General features: G+C 39.3%; 1 protein-coding gene across 1 annotated transcript in view; it reads left to right on the top strand.

Annotated features, from left to right (window-relative positions):
• Positions 1-27066, top strand: part of LOC126470466 (zinc finger FYVE domain-containing protein 26) — a 370429-nt gene that overhangs the window by 94817 nt on the left and 248546 nt on the right. The window contains exons 12-13 of the mRNA XM_050098326.1: positions 6026-6143; positions 16291-16836. Of these exons, the coding sequence (XP_049954283.1) occupies positions 6026-6143; positions 16291-16836 (664 nt within the window). The remainder of the gene's footprint in view (positions 1-6025; positions 6144-16290; positions 16837-27066) is intronic.

Here is a 27066-nt window from a genome sequence, read left to right on the forward strand (position 1 = left end):
TCTCCACTTCAGTTGCCATCATTAGCTCATTGGGGGAAGATGACATAGTGGCTTTGCAAGCACATTCTCCACATCACATGGGGCAGCACCATGCTAATCAGCAACAGTAATCAGCGTCACAACAGCGGCCGCATGTTCCTCTCCCAGTATGCCCTTATCGCTTTGTTCAACATGAGCAGGCCATATGCCCATAACATTGGGTAACATGCAACCATTGTAAAAAAAAAGGGGGGGGGGGTGTCCACTGCGCTGGCTTATATGTGGCTGTTGGCACATGACGCAGCAGTTGCTGCCCTGTTTGTGCCATTTTGAGGTAGCCTTTTCAGGCCAGTCGTAGGGGCATACACTGTTCAGTTATGCATGCTCACTGTATAGGGTTACAACACAGATAAAATACCAATGACAATATTATAAAAATAATGGATTGCTGCCCACCATATAGATTATATATTGAGTGGTAGACAGACACAATAAAAAGACTGCTATATATGTGAGTTTTTGGCCAAAAGGCCTTCTTCTAACATAAAAACACACACATATTCCTGCAGGCACAACTCTCTCTCTCTCTCTCTCTCTCTCTCTCTCTCTCTCTCTCTCTCACACACACACACACACACACACACACACACACACACACACACACACACACACACACACAAATGACCATGACCACTATCTGTGGCCACTGAAGCCAGACTGCAAGCAAACTGTGCCTGACAGGAAAAGCAATCTGGGTGGTGGCGGTAAGTAGGAGACTGAGGCAGGGAGGGGGACTGTTAGTGAGTTAGGGGTGGAGGAAGATGTAGTGCTTCTTATGAGAGTATGCCAGGATGTGGTGGAGACAGGATAGGGCTGTCAGATTCAGTCAGGTAGTTTGAGGGGGCGGGGAAGTGGAAAAGGTGAGAAGTAGGGGGAGGGAAGAGAGAGACTAGTGGGTGTGTTGTTGGAATACAAGGAAATATAGTGCTGGAGTGGGAGCAGGAAAGGAGGCAGGTAGTTGAAGGACAGGGACTAGCAATGGTTGAACAATGCCTTGGACTACCACTATCCACCACCACTACAAGAGTATCCCATGATAGTCACCAAAGCCAGCCTTGCCAACGTACTACATTTGCCACAGCCTTAGAAACTTCCTTCCACCACACTATAGAACCCAGAGCCTAAAAAGACTTTTGACACAGTAATGAACCTGTTCTCCAAAAGCCTCAGCCCCACAGAAGAATCAGTCCTTTGCAAAGGCCTCACCTTTTGCCCCACTGCCAAATTCGATCTTGTTGGGCTTGTTAAAGTCCTTCTCACCTTCTCCCAGTCCCTAGAGTGGAAACCCCTTTTTGCCACAAATCTTACCAATCATAATCTAAAACCAATACTGAATCCTGCCTTACTCAATTTACTCCTCTATCTAGCCTTGACCCACCCCTATTCACTCTCCCTCCTCCCTCCTCCCCCCCCCCCCCCCCAATTGTACCTGTGGTGTCACCGCCAGACACCACACTTGCTAGGTGGTAGCTTAAATCGGCCGCGGTCCATTTAGTACATGTCGGACCCGCGTGTCGCCACTGTGTGATCGCAGACCGAGCGCCACCACAAGGCAGGTCTCGAGATACGATATAGCACTCGCCCCAGTTGTACGGACGACATTGCTAGCGACTACACTGACAAAGCATCGCTCATTAGCCGAGCAGATAGTAAGAATAGCCTTCAGCTAAGTCAAAGTCTACGACCTAGCAAGGCGCCATTAGCCTTACATAGTTTGATAGTTATCGTATGAAATGTCTCATCCAGAATGCTGTACTCACATGAAGGAATTAAAAGATAAGTATTCGAGGAGCTGCATACTTTTCTTATTAGAATTCACTACGTATCCTGTTCCAGAATTCACGCCCGTCTGCGTTAGATAGCGTGCATTTCGGCCTCCTCTATCTACAAGGTGTTGGCACATTTGCCAACACATCAGTACCCTGTTAACTTTCCAGAATTTCCTAGCATTAAATCTTGCATCACTATCATCCCCCATCATTCACAGAAAAAACTCCACTGAAACACTGCAAGGATTACTTGGTGGAGCGTTCTACTGGCTGTCAGGCCCATACCAATAAGCCTTACCACAGTGATTCCATTGGAATGGGGTAACTGTGGCAAGGGTTATAGGTATGTGTCTGACAGCCTCCACCAAGTAATCCAGCAGTCCAGCAGGATCTCCAGTCTCTCATCAAATCCTTAGGTGTGTCCAAAAACCTCTTCCCTGAGTCTATATCCCTCATCACTCCCAACATTTGCAACACTCTTACATGCTTCACGAAGTACATAAGCCCAACCAGCAAAGATACCCCATTGTAACTGGTCACTGCATCCCTACAGAGAGAATCTCTACCCTTGTGGACCAACACTTTCAACCTACTACCCGTAACTTGCCCTCCTTTACAAAAGATGCTAATCATTTGCTTTACCAACTCTACACAGTTCCTGTTCTTTTATCATCCGGCACCCTGCTCATCACTGTTGATGCCATCTCTTTCTCTGCACTAACATCCCAACGCCCATGGCCTTGCTGCCACTGGACACTGTCTTTCCAAATGCCTGACTGACACCAAACTTACAGCCTCCTTCCTGATCACTATGATCAACCATATCCTCACCCACAACTTCTTCTCTCTTGAAGGCATTGCCTACAAACAAATCTGTGGTATAACAGTGGGCATCCACGTGGCAACATCCAATGCCAGCCTATTCATGGACCAACTAGAGGATCCACCTGAGCTATTCAGAATACCAAACACCTCATCTGGTTCAGAATAACTGGACCAAGGATGCAGACACTGCAACCATATTCCTCCAGTACCTCAACACCTTCTGCCCCATTCACTTCATCTGGTCTTCCTCAGTGCAACAAGCCAACCTCCTTGATGTTGGCATCCTTCTCAAGGGTGACTATGTCAGTACCTCTATCCACACCAAACCTACCAATTACCAACTACGCCTCCACTTTGACAACTGCCACCCATTCCACAATTCATTTCTGTAGAGCATAGCCACTGGTCATTGTCACATACTGCTAAACTAGCAGTCCCTCTCTAAATAAGCGAAGGGTCTCATTAGGACCTTTGCAGACCAAAATGACCCTCCTCATCTTGTTCAGAAAGAGATTTGCTGTACCTTGTCTCCACAGTGACCAACCATTTGCCATGTACTTACTGACCAACCACAAAGGAGCACCCTCACTCATGACTCAGTACCACTCAGAAATGTTTCAACTGAAACACATTCTCTGCCAGGTTTTCAGCTGCCTTTTTTCATGCTCTTAAATCAGAAATATCCTCCCAACTATACTCCTCACTCTCATTTCCCTGCTTACCCAACCTATCTCACATATCTGTGACACCATTAAAGGCAAGGCCACCTGCGAAATCAGCCATATGGTGTACCAGCTTATTTGCAACCACTGTGTGACATTTTATGTGGACATGGTCTGTGTGCATAAATAAAATGGCAACTACGAAACTGTGGCTATGAAACAAATGTGCCATCCAGTTACTCAGCATGCTGCCCAACACAATGTGCTTGACTTCAATGACTGCTTCACAGCCTTTGGCATCTGGATTCCTCACACCACCACCACCACCACCACATTTTCTGAACTGCACAGGAAGGAACCGCCCTGGCCTCAACCTTCACTAATCCCTGTGTGCCATCTACCTCTATCTGGTTCTCTGCTCACACTCGAGCCTTACATACACTTCCAATCCTGACAATACACACCGAGTGAGGTGGCGCAGTGGTTAGCACACTGGACTCACATTCGGGAGGACGACAGTTCGATCCCTCATTCGGCCATCCTGGTTTAAGTTTTCCGTGATTTCCCTAAATTGCTACAGGCAAATGCCAGGATGGTTCCTTTGAAATGGCATGGCTGACTTTCTTCCCTAATCCGATGAGACTGATGACCTTGCTGTTTGGTCTCTTCCCCCAAACAACCCTGACAATACACCTGACTCTGCTTCCCTCTTGTCCCTTTACCACCCCCTCCCCAGCACAGTCCCAGCCACATCCCTGCACACTCTCATAGGCAGCACCAGCATCTTCCCCCACACCTACCCAGCTACCCCTCCCCCACCCCATCCCACCCCACACTTCTCATACCCCCACTGTTCACCCCATTGACTCTTTATTTTGTGTGATTATCACATACATCATAACAAATATTATTTAAGCTGATTTACTGAAGTGCTTAGTTTTTCTCTAAAAAGCAGTCATTTTGTATCATACTTACTTGTGATGTGATTGAAAGAGTATGGATAAGCTTATAGGCTGTTAGTTGAAGTTTGACTAAAAGGCTCAACATTCATCACGTAACATCCAGAAAGCATACTGTGCTACACAAAGTCAATGGACATTCATTCATACCATGTATTTCATATGATTAGTGACCATACCCATTGCAAAAGCTGTTGAACATAATCAAACCTCTACCTGTTTCAGTTGCGAGATTATGATTATCAAGCACAGTATAGTTTATGAAACTTAGCCACCATGTGCAAGTATTATTTATTATGTGACAGTGAAGTCAGTGTAAGAGGCATTAGTCAGATAAATTTCTGCCCACTAAGTTAAAGAGAGACTTCTGTTTCCAAATAAAAATCCTTACAACCCAGTTGTTCTAAATATTTGCACACCACACAATATCTGCCCCTAGTTGCCAGTCAATTTCCTATCTTTTCCCTTTTCATTTTACTTTGCTTTTCTTTCTTTTTACATTGGTATCCCTGTAGATCTCTCTGCTCCTGCAGTTTCATTATTTGGACTTCATTTTGTATGTCCCATGCCATCTGATTTGTTTTTCCTTGTTGTCTTTTATTACTTTACATGGTAGATAAGTGTATTAAATTCTGAAAAACTAAATGTGAAAAGTAATGCTAGTAATGTTGTCCTTAGTTATTACTTTTATGCTGAACCTTTGAAATTTTTCCCTGTTCTTCCTTCTTTCCACTCTGACATTTTATTTCTGTATATTTCTCAGTTGCCTTCATTTTATTACCCATTATTTCTTCATCCATAATTCTGTGTTTTAATGCTGTCTATTGTGCAATGTCTCCCGAGTGTGATTTGTAGAATAAGAAATAATTTTCAGTTGATACCAACTACACTGGAAGCAAGACATCAGGCTTTGCTGTCCATAACAGTTATGTGTGTGCTACAAGATACAAGACCTACTAGTCGAACTAAATGTGAGCAGATATTGTATAAGTGGTCCATCTCTGCCTGCAAGCCATGATTTCTCTGTGATATAAGGATAACAAGCTGAACTGTAATTTTAGCAGAAACAGACAGATAATATCAAAAGAATGAAGTGGCAACAAAGTTCCTGGATATGATTATTGTTAGCTAAATGTGGGAATATTCACAGTCAGTACCTGCTTGTTTTTGTATTCTCTGTTTCATGTTGACAATTCTTGCAACACACATTTAAGAGAGAATGAGAGCAGTTAAAATCTGATGCATTTCACATGCTTATTAATATCATGCACTATCATTATGAGGTTTCTGTTGTTGTTTGGGATGATGATATTCTTTATTAAAGATTGACTCTGTTGTTCTTATGGCCATAAAATAATGTCTTCCCAAAACAAAAAAATCATCATTTTCATCAGTACATAGTTTATCCATAATATTCATTAGTTTTCAGTTAAACCATGTGCACTATAATCTATAGTTACTGAATCATATTCTTTGTTTTCCATTTATGCCTTAGTTGATGCAGTTCACACATAGTGAAGATACATAGTCATTTTGGTAACTGGTTATGACAATCTCTTTCTCCCTAGCTTTTTGTTTCAGTCTCATATTTTACATTGTATTTCATGTATTATAAATGACAGGAACATATGAGTGCACTCAATAGAGTGGGGATGCAAACTGATGACAAATAATAACCACTTAAATTTACATATCTAAAAAAGAAATTGATATATGCTGAGAGTTACATTAATATAAGGTGCCTTACAGTGTTTTGTTTTGTGATTTCTAGTCGATAAAAGAAACTGCAGGTGCCAACATTCATACAACAGCTGTGACCTGCGAAGTGGAACATTTTCTGTCAAAGGTGTCACCACCTGTCATAGAAGACCTCAGCAAAGCTGTTTCAGGTAATCATAAATACCTTATGTTTCTTTCATTTGCATTTAATTTTGATAAATACATTAATAACTACATTCCATATTATAGATTATATAGGAAGTATAAGAATCCTTACCAGAGGTTATAGTGTACAAAATATATAGAATTTTATAAATTGCAGACTGTGCAGTACTACACATGAAATTTGATGATTAATAAAAACCACATCAGCTTTATAATTACACATATATTGTGTTATGGCCAGTTTGATTTGTTAAACGTCTTCAGGCTGTCTGCAGTTAAACAAAACAGGAAATCAAGCTAGAGCTACTGCAGCTTAATGGTTAAAGTAGGCACCTCAACCTCCCCAATCACAGTTGTTACAACCAATGAAAAAACCTAAAGTACAGACCTCATGTTAAAGAGCGCAGAATTAATCCAAAAAATTGAAAAGTAGAACTGAACAAAAGTTAGCAACATAATTATGCACAATAGCCAGGAAACAGGTGACAGTGCTTACACCAAACTACATCATCATTTGACAGCTGTGACAGTAAGTGAATATTTAGAAATTACAGTTGCAAAATAATTATATAAAATATATCAGGGATGATAATTATGATCTCACAGAATGATAATAAGTCATTAATAATGTAGTTACAAAAGATGCATTGTCTTTGAAAATGTAAAATGGCTAAAGCAACCAAACTGTTGGTTATCGTAATTATGCTGTTAATAAAATTAGAAGCAAGGCGTGTTAAGTTAGCTTAAGTTATTTGCAGTGGAAGAGAACATATTCAGCATTGTGTCAGACTTCTTGGACACTGAGGTTGCTAGTAATAATATGGTTAGTTAGAACACTCTGAAGAACTAAAACTTTATTAATTACAACAAAACTTATTTGTGCTTGCCAGGCTCGACTTTAGTTATGAAACTGCACACATGGACTTGCGGTGCAGAATGCACTAAATGAGCCACAATTACTGAGTGACAAATTGATACAAGTTCAGAATGACTGTACTGTGGCTTCACTACAGACACTAGAAAACACAAGTGGGTAGATGGTATCTCTGCAGTGGTCAATACTTCTTGTGCTGCTCTCATTACTGGAAGACACCACATGCCTCCCCCCCCCCCCCCTTCCACCCTGGTGTTAAGTATGAAGATGTGACATGATGATGGAGGAAGTGAGGGGGGGGGGGAGTGCTGATGCAACTGCAGAATTAGGTGCTGGAAGTTCAGTCAGTCAGCGCTGAACACCCAGCCTCACCCTGGTATCCACCCTGCACGTGGCTGGAAATGCCGACTGGGAAATCAACCACAGGGTGTATGTAGGTGTCTGTAGGCACTGGGGCAAATAATGCAAAAGGCAGGCCGCCGGAGACAACTTCTTGGCCCTCCGGGGCATCTGGCCAGGTGACCAGGCGCAACCCTGTTGCTGGCTGTATCAGGGGCTGCTAGCATGATTGTGATGTTGATGGTTGCGCTACATCAATGTCCATGGGCATCTCCCGCTTCAGAGATGACTGCGCTGCCAGAGGTGACATCTGTGACTGTAACACTGGCATGTTGGATCTGTGAACAAAAAGGGGGTGGCAGGATCTCCCTAGTGAATTGGCGGAAGCTGTTTCTGATGCTGCCAGTGCAACACTGTCAGATTGTGAATGGTGTAGGTGGAACAGGACAACATCTCAGGCACCACATCCAGTTCCCATTGATGAGCCCAGCCAAACATGTGATAGAACATTTGTTGCTGAGGCTCAAACTGTGACTCGGAAGGAAGGACAAAAGGTCTCTGTGGTAGATGTCATAAATGGAGCTGTTCTGACTGATGTGGTAGATTTCATTGGAATGATGAAGGAAAACTTGCTGTATGCATAGACAACCATTAGCCTGCATATGTTCCAGTGTGGCCCAGCAAAATCTATGTGCATACATTGCCAAGGTGTGTCATAACATGACCATTCAAAGTACTGCTGTGGGGAGCAGATTGATAATTTGTACACTACGTAGTCATGCTCTTTATTTGTGCATCCATTCCTGGCCATGTACAATGGCGCCTTTCCAACTGCTTCATGCAGACAATACTCCAATGTCCTTGGTGCCACAAGTGAGGAACTTCCCACTGGCAGGACTGTTGGACCAAGACTCTCTCATTGCACATTTCAGCATGCATCAAGATGATGTCCCTCTGTACAGAGACGACACGCTGATGAACAAAGTAGCAATGAACCACCAGGTGACAGATCTCCTTCAGACTCCACAGCCACCCACAATGAATAAACTCTAGAACCATCTGCAATGCAGGATCCGATGCTGCCGCCTGCACCACATGGCAGAATTTGACTGGAAAATTTCCAAAAGCCAGATTTCTTGTGAATTAATGTTATGGCAGGAGTCATTCGAGGAATCAAATGCAGCATTGGAGCCAGTAGGGACCCTTGACAGAAGGCCTGCGTTGGAGTACTTGGTAGTGGGCCGATATGCTAACTTGTACTGGCAATTGGACAACAGAAGAGCTCGTCATTGTAACTTCTACACTGTATGTGCTGGGACAGACTGGGAGGTCTCGAACAAAGCCATAAATGGTCTATGGTCCATAACTGTATGGCAGCCATACAGTTGTTGATGGAAGTGAATGACCCAGTAAATGATAGCCAATTTCTCCTCTTCAAGTTGGCTGTAGTTGTGTTGGGCATTGGTCAATGTCTTTGATGCAAATGTAATTGGCCTGTCATTGGAGCACACTCAGTGTGACAACACCACACCAAGGCCATAAAATGAGGCATATACTGCAAGAATGACAGACTTGCTGGGGTTGAAGTGGACGAAATACGGATCACTCGGTAGTGTGTCTTTCAGCCACTGGAAAGCCGCCTGTCATTCAGCCAACCAAATGAATGGAACACCCTTGCAGCACAACTAATTTAGAGGTGCCACAACCTAAGTGGCATCCAGGATAAAACATAGGTTAGCTTGCCCATTACAGCTTGCACTTCTGATACATTAGTTGGCACCAGCAAGTCGTGAATGGCTTGTGTTAACATCATAGATAATGCAGTATCATAGACAAGATAGACACGAAGCCCACACCTACCGCAGTAGTACAAGTTTATATGCCAACTAGCTCTGCAGATGGTGGAGAGATTGAAAAAATGTGTGATGAGATAAAAGAAAGTATTCAGATAGTTACGGGAGACAAAAATTTAATTGTGATGGGGACTGAAATTCAATATTAGGAAAATGAAGAGAAGGAAAAAATAGTAGGCGAATATGGGTTGGGGGATAGAAATGAAAAAGGAAGACACCTGGTAGAATTTTGTACGGAGTATAATTTAATTGTTGCTAACACTGTGTGTTAGAATCATAAATGAAGGTTGTATATGTGGAAGAGACTTGGAGACACCAGGAGATTTCAGATTGATTGTATAAAGGTATGACACAGATTGTGGAAGATATTTCTAGGGACAAATTTGGATTCTTATCACAGTTTATTGGCTATGAATTGTAGATTAAAAATGAAGACATTGCAAAAAGTTAGGAAATTAAGGAGATGTGACCTGGATAAGTTCAAGGAACCAGAGGTTGTTAAGAGTTTCAGAGAGAGTATTAGGCAATTGTTGACCAGAACAGGGGAAAGGAATACTGTTAAAGTCAAATGGGTAACTTTAAGAGATGAAAAAGTGAAGGCAGCAGAAGATGAAATAGGTAAAAAGACAAGGTATAATAGATGTCTGTGGATAACACAGGAGATATTGAAGTTAACAAATGAAATGAGAAAATATAAAAAATGCAGCAATTAAAGTAGGTGAAAGGGAATACAAACGTTTGAAAAATGGTATTGACGGGAAGTGAAAAATGGCTGAGCAGGAATGGATAAAAGATAAATGTAAGGATTTAGAAGCATGTTTCATGAGAGGAAAAATAGTGTCCAGAGGAAAATTAAAGAGGCTTTTGGTGAAAAAAGAAACAGTTCTATGAATATTGAGAGCTCAGATGGAAAAACAGTACTAAGCAAACAAGTGAAAGCTGAAAGGTGAAAGTAGTATATAGAGGATCTACACAAGGAAGATGAACTTGAAGACAATATTATGGAAATGGAGGAGTACATAGATGAAGATGAGAAGGGGGATATGATACTGTGAGAGGAATTTTACAGAATACTAAAAGACCTAAGTCGAAACAAGGCCCCTGGCTTATATGATATTCTGTCAGAACTACTGACAACCTTGAGGGAGCTAGCCGTGACAAACCTCTTCCATCTGATGTGCAAGATGTTTGAGACAGGCAAAATACCCTCAGACTTAAAGAAGAATGTAATAATTCAAATTACAATTCCAAAGAAAGCAGTTGCCGACAGGTATGAAAATTACCAAACTATCAGTTTAATAAGTTGTGGTTGCAATAGAATTCCTTACAGAAGTATGGAAAACTGGCAGAAGCCAACTTCAGGGAAGATCAGTTTAGATTTTGGAGAAATGTAGGAACACACAAGGCGAATCTGGCCCTATGACTTATTGTAGAAAATAGGTTAAGGAAAGGAAAACCTACATTTATAGCATTTGTAGAGCTAGGGAAAGCTTTTGATAGTGTTGACTGTAATACTCTTTTTTAAATTCTGAAGGTAGCAGGGATAAAATACAGGGAGTAAAAGGCTATTTACAACTTGTGTAGAAAATGCAGCAGTTATAAGAACCGGGGGACATTAAATGGAAGCAGTAGCAGGAAAGGGAGTGACCTCAGGGTTTTAGTCCATCCCCAATGTTATTCAGTGTGTACACTGAGCAAGCAGTGAAGGGAACCAAAAAAATTATGAGTAGGAATTAAAGTGCAGGCAGAAGAAAGAAAAAAATTGAGGTTCGTCAATGACATTGTAATTCTGTCAGAGACTGAAATACTTGGGAGAGCAGTTGAACAGAATTGTCAGTGTCACAAAGGGAGGATATAAAATGAACTGCAGCTAAAGCAAGACAAGGATTATGGAATGTAGTCTAATTCAATCAGGTGATGCTGAGGGACTTAGATTAGGAAATGAGACACTTAAAGTAGTAGATAGGTTTTACTATTTGGGCAGCAAAATAATTGATGATGGCCGAAGTGGAAAAGATATAAAATGTAGACTGGCAATTACAAGAAAAGCGTTTCTGAAGAAAGAAATTTGTTAACATTAAATGTAGACTTACATGTTAAGAAGTCTTTTCTGAAGGTGTTTGTCTGGAGTGTAGCCATGTATGGAAATGAAACATAGATGATAAACAATTTAGACAAGAAGAGAACTGAAGCTTTTGAAATATGGTGCTACAGAAGATTGCTGAAGATTAGATGGGTAGGTCACATTATTAATGATGAGGAGATATGGAGTAGAATTGGGGAGACAAGAAATTTGTGGCACAACTTGACTAAAACAAGAGCTCAGTTGGTAGGACACAATCTGAGACATCAAGCGATCACCAGTTTATGATTGGTGGGAAGAGTGTGTGTGTGTGTGTGTGTGTGTGTGTGTGTGTGTGTGTGTGTGTGTGTGTGGGTGTGTGGTGGGGGGATTATGTAGATGGAGACCAAGAGATGAATACAGTAAGCAGATTCAGAAGGATGTAGGTTTCAGTAGTTATTCAGAGATGAAGAGGCTTGCACAGGATAAAGTAGCACAGAGAACTGTGTTGAACCAGTCTTTGGACTGAAGGCCACAACAACAACACAGGCTCATAGCAACTTGATCTATAACATGTCATTACTTAGAAACCACAGTGGTAACCAAAACAAATCAAGGATTACTGGACAAATTAAGACTGTATGTAGACCATAATCCCAGGGAAATTATTTTGTGACATAGGCTGCTGACCAATATTGGCACTCTTGAGGTTCAGTGTAAAATGTGATAATTTGTCAATGCTCTGTATACATTTGGTTTGGTAGCTCATAAACATCTTTATCAGTAATATACTCTGTAACTGTAAGTAAGTACTATGTTATCAATATAATGGAAGGAAACATTCCACGTGGGAAAAATTATATATATTTGGTCTTTAAATATGTCTGCTTGTGTCTGTATGTGTGGATGGATATGTGCGCGTGTGCGAGTGTATACCTGTCCTTTTTTCCCCCTAAGGTAAGTCTTTCCGCTCCCGGGATTGGAATGACTCCTTACCCTCTCCTTTAAAACCCACTTCCTTTCGTCTTCCCCTCTCCTTGCCTCTTTCCTGATGAGGCAACAGTTTGTTGCGAAAGCTTGAATTTTGTGTGTATGTTTGTGTTTGTTTGTGTGTCTATCGACCTGCCAGCGCTTTTGTTCGGTAAGTCACCTCATCTTTGTTTTTATATATAAGTACTATGTTAAACAGACAAGGTAGAAGAATTGTCACATCTAATTATGATAATCAGTAGTAATGTGTAGTAAACTTTGTAGCACATTGTGATATATACTCATGGGAGGGATTTAGATTTTAGTTGACATTTTATGTTATGACCATGTAATCCTTATGACTAGTACCTATATTACTTTCAGAGTTAACTAGACTGAAGTGCATCTGTCCGTGTTTCCATTGATGTTATGTAGTAACCATAAAATGCAAATCATGTGTAATTAAATTACTAAAAAGCAATTAACATTTGTCAGTATGTGTATGTTAATGTCTATGTGGTACTGACAATTGATCTTATGAATAATTGGTATTTTGCTGCAATGCCTTAAATGCTTCATTGAATAATCTTTGACCTGCTCTGTTCTGCGTATGGCTATACCACGCACCAACATCTATGAGGTTAAATGGATATATATTTTACATTTACATAGCTACTGTTAGGGATGGAACAATGTACGTCTGACAACTGTTATTTTGACTATGCAAATGAATAGCTGAGATGGTTCTATAAGTACTTTGCTACAGTAATGTAAGATATGATGTATTTAATGCTGTTTCACAAAATGGCTGAATACTTTAATGTTATAGACTTTGTCATATGTGTGTTCTTGTTCTTCTTTGGTTCAGTGGACCCAATGATGGACTGATCCTAGATTGAAATCAGTTGTCTCTAATAAAGTATAGTGATACAGCTGTGTATTGCATAATGTAGTTCTTAGCAGAAATGAATGAGTTGATGTTCGATATATTGGGTGTTAGTTATGAGCAGTGGCAGGAAGAACAGGATTTTTGCCCAGTTCAGTAGAGGGTTAACACAAACCCAAATGGAGGTATTGCATGGGTAGGTATAGTAATGAACAAGAAAGTAGACATGTAGGTATCCTACTCTTAGCAGTGTAGTGAACAGATCATCATAACCAATACAGAAAGAAAGCCACAACCCAGTGCAGTAGCATATACGGGAAGATCATGTAAGATATTTGTAATGCTGTAACCAGTTTTGACAAGCTGTATTCAGGCACTATCTAATAAGCATTTCAATTTGTGGAATTTATCAAGACCTTGTGTAATTATCTTGGTAGATATTGCAAGTTGAATTGTGTATGTATTACATGATTTAATTACTTGTAAATAAACTGATTGATATGTGTCAATCAAAGACACAGTTCTCAGAGTTTTTGAACACATATGTTATTTCATTTGATCACTCTGGTGTGGTGTAAACTTATTGAATGAGTTGGATGTGAGGTCCGTCAGTTATGCAAAACACTGTTTTTCTAAGTAACCAAACATGTTTCAGCACCACTGTGCCATCATCAGTAGGTTTTCGTTTTTATTTATTCTGTAATGTGAACATTTTTGTTAAATGATTATAAAATTATGTGCATTTTTGCCTCAAACAACAGATTGTTTCTTTTTGTAAATACCTTTACATTTGGTGTGCATGAATTTTCTGGATCACTTACGGGTTAATTATTACGGGTAGCTTGTCATCTGCAACCAAACGATGTTGATGAGAAAATTTTTTTTTCTGGAAGTCAACCTATCTTCTAGAATATAATTCAGTTTTTCGCGATGTTTTCGCGACTGTGTTCATTTTTACTTATGTTTTCGTGTAACAGGTACTTTCATTCTCCGCATAATGCTGAGGTGTTGCGATGCACACATAACTATAACAAGTATTTTTCACAAATAACGTAGTAAAACACTTTTCACCAGAACACAGTGTGATTTTGGTTTGTTATGTGTTCCAGCCCAGTCAGTGTTCATTTGTTCACCAGTTCTGGTGAACACCTCAGCATTATGCGGAGAATGGAAGTACTTGCCACACGAAAACATAAGTAAAAACAAATATAGTCATGAAAGCATCGCAAAAAACTGAATTACAGTTTAGAAGATAGGTTAACTCCCAGCAAAAAAATTTTCTCATCAACATCGATTGGTTGCAGATGACAAGCTACCTGTAGTAATTAACACAAAAGTGATCCAGAAATTTCATGAACACCAGATGTAAAAGAAACGATCTGTTGTTTGAACTAAGAATGCACACATAATTTTATATTCATTTAACAAAAATGTTCACATTACAGAATAAATAAAAACGAAAACCCACTGATGATGGCACAGTGGTGCCGAAACGTATTTGGGTACTGAGAAAAACGGTGTTTTGCATAATTGGCGGACCTCACATCCAACAATTTTAACCGCAAACACGGCCAATACAAGGAGCTGCAAATCAAAATGATGGTTATTGAATGAGTGTAGTGTTGTGCAATTAAGTTATGTGCATGTTCTGTGGATCATAAATGTGTTCTCCTGCTATGATATGGAACATGTCAGTTTAATGATTGTAGCATCTTCTTAGTGGAAAATATGACTACATGATGACCATTTGTATGAATTCCTATGAGTTTTTATTTTTTTACTTTACATTGGGAAATTTGGAATAGGAATTGTCAAGCAGATATGATCTCAATTTGTGCTTGAAATTAGTTTTATTATTCATTAAATTCTTTACATCTATCGGGGGTGGTTGAATGATTGCATATATCATTTCTCTTTCAAATAATGAATTTATGAATGTTGTTTTGAGACTGTGATTGCTAATAACAAACTTCATAAGAGAGTAAATGTACTGAAAGGCTGTTGTCAGTACTCCCAACTGCTTAGAGAGCTATCTGTGAGAGATTCTTGAGCGAACACCATATATAATCCATATTGTAGCAGCTGAGGTGAGTGAGTGCTGTGGTGGGTGGCGAGGCTGACTGTGATAGATCAGGATGTCTGCAATTCACCACTGTGGAAGTAGCTGCAGTGGTGTGGTCTGAGGTAGTGATTGGGCATGGAAATAGTATTGGTTCAAAAAAATCACTTTATTTTGTAACAAGCTACAGCAGTGAAGTTGGTACTGAGAAGTCCTATGGAACTAGATGTGTAAAATAAGGCAGCCAATGCCCTCCATGACGTAGGCTGGCCTCATCTGGTGAAGCATGCTGGTGCCAGCGGCAGCCTGGCAGACAGATAGTAAGTGGAGTTTTCTCTCAGGCAATGGTGGCAGCTGGCAAGGTAATGCCATCAGTATGGTGGCTGTAGTGCTGAATCAGTAATGCAGTGGAGTGGTGTGAATCAGACAGTGCACAGCACCTGTGGCAGATGGCCTGCCCATGTCGCTCAGTACAAAGAGTACCAGGCTGGGGTGTATTAGCTGCCTCACTTGGTATGGCACTCAACATTTATTTTATAAATTTAACACTAATAGTGATATCATAGTGACTTTGAAAAATATTATCAATTTGTACTGCCCGGGGTACTCCCTGAACTCACTAAAGAAGCTGCACTGTTTTTCTCACCTAGTTGTAGCTGTTGAGGCTATAAAAGTATTACTGAAATAGAGTAGTGCCTTTTTTGTCTATCTATGTGAAATATGTAAAGATGAGAGTTACAGAAAATTGTGATGTGCCGTTACACCATTTTTATATATATTAATGATTGCATAAGCAACTATAGATATAAGATAACAGGCTGAGCAAACATGCAATGTTTATGCAAAACTGTCACAAACTGTGTAAAACTTCATAGACTTGCTACGTTCTAATACAGTTGAGGTGGACCTCACTCATCCTGAAATGTGTTGAACATCCAAGATTTCATTCTGAATAGCCTGTTGTAGAAGTCTTTTCTTGTATTTCAATATTATTAGGGAAATAGTAAATCTATGCTTGTTACTCATTTGTCATTTTGTATTCAACTCACATGCTTATTTTATTTATTTATTTATTTATTTATTTATTTTCACTTCTTCTTGTGTTTTCAGTTGGAAATCTTCAGTCCAGTGCAGCCCTTCAGTGTGCAGACTGTGAGACAGCTATTGTCATCATAGATATGCTCTTAACACTTGGATCAAGCCAAGAACATTCAGTTAGTATGTTAGCAGTAGCCCAGTCCCATTGCCCAATGCTCAAGACTGAAGAATCACAAGAAGCTTCACGTAATAGCTCAGCTGGTTTTGTTATTTTTGCCTCTGCAATAGGAAAAACTCTAGATTTTCTTGTGAGTGATAGAAACTCTGAAGATACTTCACATTCATTGTCTCAGTTTCTCCCCACTGATATCTCCCTTCCTGTTGTTATAAGTTCTGTACTCTATCCACTGAATGTGAATGCAGCAATGGAGCTAGTAAATTACTGGTCATCTATGCAGAATGCTTTGAAAGAGTTTTGTAGATGTAAAGATGCAGACATTAGAAGAAATGAAATGCAAGAAGCCATAATTACACGTGGAAACTATCTTCACAACACAAGTGCACACATTTGTTTCAGAAAGTTAATGAAGATGTGCAATAACAACAGAACAGAGAAGGGTAAGTAAAATTCATTCAGATATTGTTACAGTTAAACAAGTTATGCAGTAACTAATGGACAAGTTCATAAATGTATGAAGTTAGTAATGTAGCCAGATCTTCACTGTAAATGTATATGTATTGTACTACTGAACAGAAACTGAGTAAGGCTCTAAGTTAAATGGTAAGCAATTTCCATACAAATATTAACACCTGATGTGATATGTATTCCATTCAATGATAGTTAAGGAATTATATTATGGTCTCTTAATACAACTCCAGTTCATTTTCTTCTAACAAAATACCTCTCTTACATTGTTACATTTGGTCAGTTGTAAAATAGAATAATTATTAATTCACACCCTCTAATTTCCAACCAAGAAATAATAAAAGAAATTGTTCTTACATTAGCTCCAAGAAATGTCAGTTCTACTAATTGGCACTAAATGATTAACAGAGTAAAAAACATGTGAAAAGTCTTTTGCCCACACACAAGGCAGGAGGAAAGCAGTAGTGAAGTAATGCAACCAACAAATTATTTAGCCTTGGCATGTAGCACTATCTACCATATGTGGTTAAAAAGTTCATTTTCCCACACTATAGTAGGGTTAGTTTTGTATGAGGTCACTGTAGATGTTATACACCATAAGTTATGGATATTTATATTTCTCCAGCTATGAGGAATATCTGGAAAGCAAGACTCCAAAACATTTGATACACAGATAAAGGCATATTTATACATGAAATTAAGCCAAATTTTACAGAAGTATATCACAATTTTTCCATCTATTTGCTGTTGTGTTGTGAGTATTTAACAAAATAGTGTATCATCTTATGTATGTCTATGCTAAACGTCCATACTGACAAGTCCCTTTACATTTCATACATTCTATTACTTCCTAGTTTGTTGAAAAATGTGTTACTCCCATGTACTCTTTGAAAAATGTGGGAAACAAGAAGTCACTTGGTGATTGATTGGGAGTATGTCCATGACGATTGAGAGTATCCCAGTCAAATATGTTGAGGAATGTAACCATTTGTTTGTACTGTGTGGGACAAAACATTATTGTGCCATCTTCTCCTTCTGTTTTGAGTGGTATGACCAAGCCTTCTCATGATCTTGCTGTGTCTGTTGGCATTTATGGAATTACTTGGAGTAAAAAAGTCAATCAACAAAATCTCTTGTCAGTCACAAACTAATTTTGCCAATACCTTTTTTATAGACTGTTGCTGTTTACATATTATTTTAATAGAGTCATCTCTTAGGTGCATATAAGTAATAATATTTTTAAAAGAACTGAAGTTTAACAAAACTTTAACGCAGCTGGGAGGTGTCTCTTTTGAAATAGGATGCAATTCATGAAATTTATGCATACTGTGGAACACCATTTATCCAAAGTGTGGAATTTTGATTTTTCTTACTGGTATGCGACCCAATGTTCTTCAGCTCCATCGAATGACTTCACAGCCTTTTTCATTCGAATTTGTAGTGGCCACCAAGGCTTCATACTCTGTCACAAAAGAGTTGAGAAATTTTTTAAAACGTGAGAAAATCTTAATAGAACTGAACATAATTTGTTTTGTATTCATCCGTTGATATTTTGAGTACCCATCAAGTCCAGAGTTCTGAAATTGTAGTTTGTTGGTTACAACACTGTACTTCTGGACACAATTTTAGCAGTTACATGACAAATTTTACAAATAAAGAGTTTCAGTCTGTTCATAAACTCAACACAACCAATTTTGCACTGACATGTCTCACTCAGTGACACAGACACTTCGTAACCTTACCATCCACACATGCTGCATAATTATTAAATCTTTTTCTTGTCATTTGATATATGATAAGCCCTAAAGTTCCTCATTCATATATTTCTCCAGCAGATTCTAGAAATGATATGTTGTAGTGCATTTAATGAGGAATCTGGATCTCAAAGTATTTGACACTACAACAGTCTTGTCTACCACTACGTAATTGTGAGAGAGTGGAACTAATCCTTAACTCTCGTATGAATCAGCTGTGGCATTGAAAGAACTGGAACAGTTTAAATACATTCAGTGAAGTATGATTGTCTGCGGTCTATGCATGTCTGATGGCTTTAGTACACTTGATGCTATGCAAGAAATGTGTACTGAGAAATGTAGTAGTGTATGAAGGTATCATATGGCACCACAGCAGGTTCTACATAGCGCAAAATTTTCTGCAAAGTTTTCTGTTCTTCTAGTGGGCATCACCTTGTAGCCAACATCCGTGCTTATTCCCAATTCATTAGTGGAACCTGACTGTTGTGACTGATGGTTCAGTCTCTGGAAATGTGACTTCTACATGTGTCTGAGCAATTACATATTGCATATTGAGAATACATTTTTGGAAATCTGAAGTAAGATATCATGATTTGATTGTGGGAAGGACACCAGTATTCCGTCTGTCATGGGGGAAAAAAATCTGTTTTGTAACTGAAGAGTTGGTCCTGCTTTCTTTCTTGCTTCTCAATTATATTTTTGGCTTCTTTTTCTTCTACTTGTCTGTGCATAACCAGGAACAGCATATTCTGCTTTCACCATTTTGTTTTGAGAATTATTTCATTTTATTTATAATTACTGGTGAATAACAATAAACCAGTCCCCTGTTAAGTCAATAGTGGACAATGGTAGACTTACTTAGACTTAGTTGCTAGGTAGCATACTGGGTGTCATGTTTCTTCCAGTGAACTCAGTCAGCTGCCTCCTCACAGTTCATGCCCATGCATTGAAGATCCTTTGCAAAAGCTCTTTTATAGGTGTTAAGAGTTCTTCCTCTACTTCTGTATCCATTCATTGGTTTCAACAGCAGTGCTGATTTGGAGATTCTTTCATCTTTCATCCATAAAACATGCCTCACTCTTCTTTCAGCAATGATTTTCTGTAGGCTACATAGACTACCACTTCTCAGCACTTCCTTATTCGAAACATGTTCACCATTACTGATCTTCAAAATTCATCTTGACCATCATTGGTGTAAAACATTGGGCTTGTGTGCTGCTTTTGCTTGCATTTTCCATGTCTCACATACATTTACGGCCATCAGTAGGATAATATACGGCTCCAGCTGAAGCTTTGTGGACATAAAATCTAATTGCCATACGAATCACATTGGTTGGAAAACTGCAAAAGCTTTCCCAGTTCTGCTGCTGCTGTCTGCATCTACATCCCCATTATTACAGATAAGATAGCAGAGGTACAGAAATTGGTCAACACCTTGCATTATAATTTGAGTAGATACATTTCAGCTTTTTATGCACATTGTTTTTGCTTTATCACCATTTTAACCCTACTGAACTGGCCATTCCAGCTAGCTTCTTAATCATTAATTGTAAATTTTATGGTTTTTCTGCCAGAAGAACATCATCATCAGCAAAATCAAGATCTCTAAGCCAGAACTGCTCAGTCACATGTATGTCCATATTGGAGTTGCCCACAGTTTTTCTCATTATAAAATCTATGACAAATATAAAAAGCAATGGTGACAAAATACATTCTTGTCTGACACCTGTCAGAATGCTAAAGAAAATGGTGGTCCCATCTTCTGTTCTTATATAGAAACTCGAGAGTAGATATAGGTTCCTGAAAACACTGATGAGATAGTTAGGGATTCCTTATAGGCTTACAATATTCCACAATGATTTATCTTTGTTACTGTCAGATGCTTTTGTAAAATCAATGAAGTTTAAGTGCAGTGGGCAATTGAAGTCTATGCATTGCTCTGTTATGTTCCACAGAATAAACAATAGCATTAAACTATAACTAATTGAATTATTTTAAACGGAATTATCTTTTAACCACTGATTTACAGCATATGAGGATAAATTTTAAACTTAAAATAATGATTAGAAAGCATAAAGAGAATACATGGTGCCTAGTACAACAAAATGACATGAAAAGTAAAACAATTAACAAAATGAATAAATAAAATGATAAACGTGTAGTTCTAAGTTCCATTTATGCATTTTCCACATAATTTTCCTCTTCTGTTTGTTACAACCTTGCACTCCAACTGAAAGGCCTCATCTATTATTATTACATCTGCATTATTTCTATGTAAGCAAAACTCCGGTAGGTGCTTCCAATGAAGGTCTGTACTGTCCCCATTGCTAATGCTATGTGTCATTAAGTTTACATACAGAATGATGTAAGAGTGTGAATAGACCAAAGTCTGTAAGTAGACGAGCTCTTCTTTAACAGTGGTGGTTTCACTGCGGACGGCAAGACAGGTTGCTGATATGGAGGTGGTAGTGATTTTTGCTGCTGTATTTTTTAAGACAGTGTAGGTATAACCTTTGCAGCAGGTGTTGTGCAGTTTTCCTCATACACTGGCATCACTCTCTACTGAATGGGCACTGGCTATTTTAGCTGTCCATTGCAGTCTTCAGTTAACCATTTTCTTCTTACATCTTAACAGTTCAGTTTGGTTCGCTACAATGATTAGCCAGTCCATAAATCAAGATCTCTGACCTTTTTATGGTAAAGTGATCCCCTGCCCACTACCTCCTTTCTAAGGAAGAGGGGTACAATATCTCTGGGGGCACCAATTTTTCAGCACTCACAGATTTCTTCTGTTTACACCTGTATTTTATAAATTTATTATAGGTATGGACTGAGCACTATCAGATGCCAATCTTCATGTATGGTTAGAACTCTCCCTGTCCTAACGTACCTTGTTGGGTACAGTTTTTAGTAAAAGATTCAGGCAATGAGTTGATACAACTAATAAAGTATGCTTTTGTACGATGGGAGATATAAACTTCATAGACCATAACTCTGTTGTCCCACTGCTGCTGCCACTTCTTTACCCTCTGCACTTCCAAGAAGTGAGGTCCTAATTTTCCTTTCTCAATTTGTATTTATTTTAACTCTGGTTATCCTAAAATACTCAAGGCAAATGCTGGGATGGTTTCTGTAGAACACCCACTGCCTCGTTCTTGTCCAATTTCATCTTGTGCCCCATCTCTAACAGCCACATGGTCTGTAGAATTTGAATCACTATATTCCTTTTTCAATCCTATAATTGTTCATTTGCCTCCATTCTCTTATCCCTTCCTAAATGGTTGTGTGTGGTCGGTCACAATCATCTTTTTGAACCAGTACAATGCTGCATGTTATCTTTATTGTAATATTTATTGGAGTTATCCACCAGACTTTTATACCACCAGACTTTTGCTGGAGTAACACAACATTCCAGCCCTTACTCAGCACTTCCTGTAACAATACTGTTGTTCCCATACACTAATTTCAAAGAGATATGGAGTTAAATCTTGCAGCAAAGTGTATGTTGAGGTATCTGTGTACATGACCTCTAACTTATTTTGTTTTTCATCCATAGAGTTGGATTTCTAGTACATGATTGTTTGATATATGTGCTGCATATGTGCATTACTACTTGATGCACACAAGAAAACTGCAGATATGTGCTGAATATGTGCATTACTACTTGATGCACGCTAGAAAACTGGAGCTAGCCCTTTAGTTTCCAGATAGAACCAAAAGTGGGTTATTTCTGCAGGCAACTATGCCCTCTGCAGTGTGTGAGCTCTTTGTTGTAATTAAAGACTTACGGTCATAGTTACTCAAAACACTAACAGATTGATGCTGTAACACATTCTATAGTAATTTTGCGTGTTATTTTGATTCTTTGTCATTCATCTGCAGTCCTCCCTCTACAATAGTTCAGAAAACAGTGAAGGCTCTCTTAATAACATTACCAATGTCTGTGTTATGTATCATAATTGGAGCTGTACTCTAGTTAAACTGTCTGAATATCCTGGTGCATTCCATCATCTATTGATTTACCCCTATGAAAACCAAATTTCACTGATATCATAAAACTATCTTTTTCAAATGCCACTGTGCACCATTGCGAAGGTTCCTGGCTGATTAAAAAAACTATGCCAACGTGGGCGTTAATCCTGGACCCTTGCCTCCCTTGTGCAGTGTTCTTACTGACAGAAGTTTTCCAAACATTGTCCAGGACACACCTCACAGCTTCATTCAGCAAATAACTTTACAACTGATTCTATCAAAGCAAGAGGTCTTGCGACGTTTGAGTTTTTCTGTTGCGTGCTGAACATCCTCTTGTGTGCATCTTGTTTAATATGGTTGTTCATAGCCCACAAAACTTCTATGTTGCCTTCAAGCACAAGAGACTTTTTTTTAGTTCTGCTATATAATATTCCCTTCCCTTTCTTTGTTATTCAATGTACTTAGTTAATTTGGTTTGGAAAAATGTCAGTTTCAGCAAATTTGTTATTTTGTTTGGGATAACAGTCTACTTTCTTACTGTGATGACACACAATAAATGAAGTAGAAGACATCCTACTTCTGGGATTGGGATTACTGGATGGATGGGCAGCACAATTGGAAGACACAAACTCATGATCTTCACAAGCTGAACACAGTTGCTTTTACAGTCAAAAAATTGTCCACCATGATGGGATAAGGTTCAACAAGTTCACTCTGCATACTTTCATACTTAATATTATATGGGGAAGCAAGTTTGTGACTGGATTGAGTATTTCTTGGCTGAAATGACACAACTTATCATCTCAATGGAGATTCCCAACACATTTAGAACTAGCTGGTGTTGTGACCCTTGGTATTCTTGTTGTACAGTACCTGGTGTCGTCTCCCCCCCCCCCCCCCCCCCCCCCTCCTTGTGAGTACGTGCTTGGCTACCACCCCCAGTGCCACAGCCTTTGTAGCATTATTTCCTTTCCATGTTGTAAGCTTATACTTCCACTGTCCCTTTCCCACTCTGCCTCTCCATCAGATATGGTTTTCTTGGTGCAGATCCTGCTTGGACTTGGTTTATGATTGGGACTCAGTTTTACACTTCCAGGCTTTTTGACAACTTTTCATTAAACACACATGTAGTCCCCATTGTTGGGTTTGACCTGCCACAAATTTTCAAAAGTCTCCAGATGTGCGGATCATGCAGGGAAGGTCACCCAATGTGGTGTAGGCTCCAACTTTGTGCCTTTCCATCATTGCACCCTTCCCTTTAATGAGGTAATACACCCGAAACCCAGCTCTATACTCTATAGCCATGGTTTTTTTTAAAGGAGGGGGGGGGGGGGGGGAATCACAAAGTACCTGCATGGTGGTAGCCCCCTGCCCATGAAGGGATTGCACTGTTGGTGCCTGAGGTGAAAACACCCAGTGTATTCCAAGGAGTAAGTGCGCATCGTGACTGGGGCACAGGGCCTCTGAACAATGGGTTACTGGCCAAGTAGATGTTGGTGAGACAGGGTGGCACCCACAAGGGGAGACCCCATTTCATGGCAGATGAGCTGCAAATGAAGTGGATGAAGTTATCTCCCTCTGATAAATCAGTCTCTATGGAAGGAAAGTCCTCTTTTAATGAAGAGAGATACAGTCCCTGGCTATATCATGGGTTGTCGTAGTGACTGAATATTGTGACACTCAAATCCTCTAAAAATAAACAGAAAATATACTTATTCAAAAAAGCAGATAAAAATTCAGTTGATGCCTTTCTGAGAGACCATCTCCACTCTTTCCAAATTAACAGTGTAAATGTAGACCAGATGTGACTTGAATTCAAAGAAATAGTATTGGCAGCAATTGAGAGATTTATAGCTAATAAATTAACAAACAACAGGGCTGATCCTCCTTGGTACACAAAATGGGTCTGAACACTGTTGAAGAAACAATGAAAAACATGCCAAATGTAAAGGGATGCAAAATCTCCAAGATTGGCGATCTTTTACAGAAGTTCAAAATTTAGTGCAGACTTTGTCTCGAAACCTGGCAGCAAATCCAAAGACATTCTGGTCATATGTGAGGTATGAAGTATGGTTGTGGCAAGACACAGTCAATGCCTTCTCTGTGCAATAGCAATGGAAACACTATTGATGACAGTGCTGCCTAAGCAGAGTTACTAAACACAGCCTTCTGAAATTCCTTCACCAAAGAAGGCAAAGTAAATATTCCAGAACTGGCATCAAGAACTGCTACAAAAATGAGTAATGTAGAAATAAATATCCTCAGAGTAATGAAGAAACTTAAATCACTTAACAAAAGCAAATCTTTCAGTCCAGCTTGTACATGAGTTAGGTTCCTTTCAGAGTATGCTGATACAATAGCTCCATACTTAACAGTCATTTACAACTGCTTGCTTGATGAAAGATCTGTACCCAAAGGCTGGAAAGTAGCACATGTCACACCAATATTCAAGAAAGGTAGCAGGAATGATCCACTAAATTACGGGCCCATAACATTAATGTCAATATGCAGCAGGATTTTGGAACATATATTATATTCAAACATCATGCATTACCTTGAAGAGAACAGTCTGCTGACACAATGTCAACATGGATTTAGAAAACATCTTTCTTGTGAAGGTATTGAGTGCTTTGACAGGGGATTTCAAATTGATTCCGTATTTCTAGATTTCCAGAAGGCTTTTGACACTGTATGACACAAGCAGCCAGTGGTGAAATATCGTGCTTATGGAATATCATCTCAATATGTGACTGGATTCATGATTCCCTGTCACAGAGCTCACAGTTTGTAGTAATTTATGGAAAGTCATCGAATAAAACAGAAGTTATTTTTGGCATTCCCCAAGGTAGTGTTACAGGCCCTGCGCTGTTCGTTATCTGTATAAACTATTCAGGAGATAATCTGAGCAGTCGTCTTAGGATGTTCACAGGTTATGCTGTCATTTATCGACTAGTAAAGTCATTAGAAGATCAAAACAAATTGTAAAATGATTTAGAAAAGATATCTGTATGGTGCAAAAATTTGCAATTGACCGTAAATAATGAAAAGTGTGAGGTCATCGGCATGAGTACTAAAAGGAATCCATTAAACTTCAATTACATGATAAATCTGTCAAATCTAAAGGCTGTAAATTCAATTAAATATCTAGGAATTACAATTACAAACAACTTAAATTGGATGGGACACACAGAAAATGCTGTGGGGCAGGCGAACCAAACTCTGTGTTTTATTGACAGAACACTTAGAAAATGTAACAGATCTACTAGAGAGACTGCCTACACTATTCTTGTCTGTCCTCTTTTGGAATACTGCTGCGTGCTGTGGGATCCTTACCAGATAGGACAGATGGAATACATCAAGAATGGTCAAAGAAGTGCAGCACATTTCATACTATCATGAAATGGGGAAGTGTGTGTCACTGAAATGATACCAGATTTGGTATTTTCAGTGCAGTATAACCTTCTCATGAAATTTCAATCACCAACTTTCTCCTCTGAATGTGAAAATATTTTGTTGACACAGACCTACGTAGAGAGGAACAATCATCATAATAGAATAAGGGAAATCGAAGCTTGCTGGGAAAGATATAGGTGTTTGTTTTTTCTGTGTGCTGCATGAGAGTGGAATAGTAAATAGTTCTTGTGAAGGTGATTCGATGGACCCTCTGCCAGGCACTTAAATGTTATTCGCAGAGTATCGATGTAGATGTAGGATTGTAGGCCTAAGTGGCAAGCAGAAAAATACTCTTCCCCAATACTTAGTTTGCACAAGGACTGATGGGGATTCCTTCTTGACCACAAATACCTTATTCTTTTGGAGAACTTAGAAGACAAGTTTCGGGAAGTGGCAGCCATCTCTAAGATGGAAAGTGGGTCAGTTGTGATCCAAACAGCTTCCCTTTCTCAGTCATGGATACTTCTTGCCTATAACAAACTGGGTGACATACTGATGACTGTCACTCCCTATAATAATCTAAATATGGTTCAGGGCATTGTTCAAAACTGCTCTTGCAGTCTGATGATGAGCTACGTGACAACTTGGAGCGATGGGTTGTACACTTTGTCCATCATGTACATAGGGGGCCAAAGGCAGTAGGTCACTATCTGAACCTTCATCTTGGTGTTTGAGGGTGATGCATAGCCTGAAAAGGTCAAGTATATAATATAGCAATGCAATGTGAAACTGTATGTTTCCACGGCCCCCCTCCCCCATGCAGTGCTTCAAACATTTAAAATTCGTACACATGTCTTCGCGGTGCAACACCAGCCCCATCTGTAGAGCTTATGGACTAGTGTCAGCTGTGGAAAGCACCATTCTCGCAGCTCACCCAATTGTACTGTTTTCCAGAAAGAGAAGAAAATACAAGTATACAAGACTCTGAAGCAACTAACTTATCAAGAGGCGAAAAATAAGTACAAGTGGTTGCACCCAGCATGTATAATGGTGTCATATGCTAAGCTATGATGATGTCACTCC

The sequence above is a fragment of the Schistocerca serialis genome, chromosome 3 (genome assembly GCF_023864345.2).
Source record: "Schistocerca serialis cubense isolate TAMUIC-IGC-003099 chromosome 3, iqSchSeri2.2, whole genome shotgun sequence".
Classification (NCBI taxonomy): domain Eukaryota; kingdom Metazoa; phylum Arthropoda; class Insecta; order Orthoptera; family Acrididae; genus Schistocerca; species Schistocerca serialis.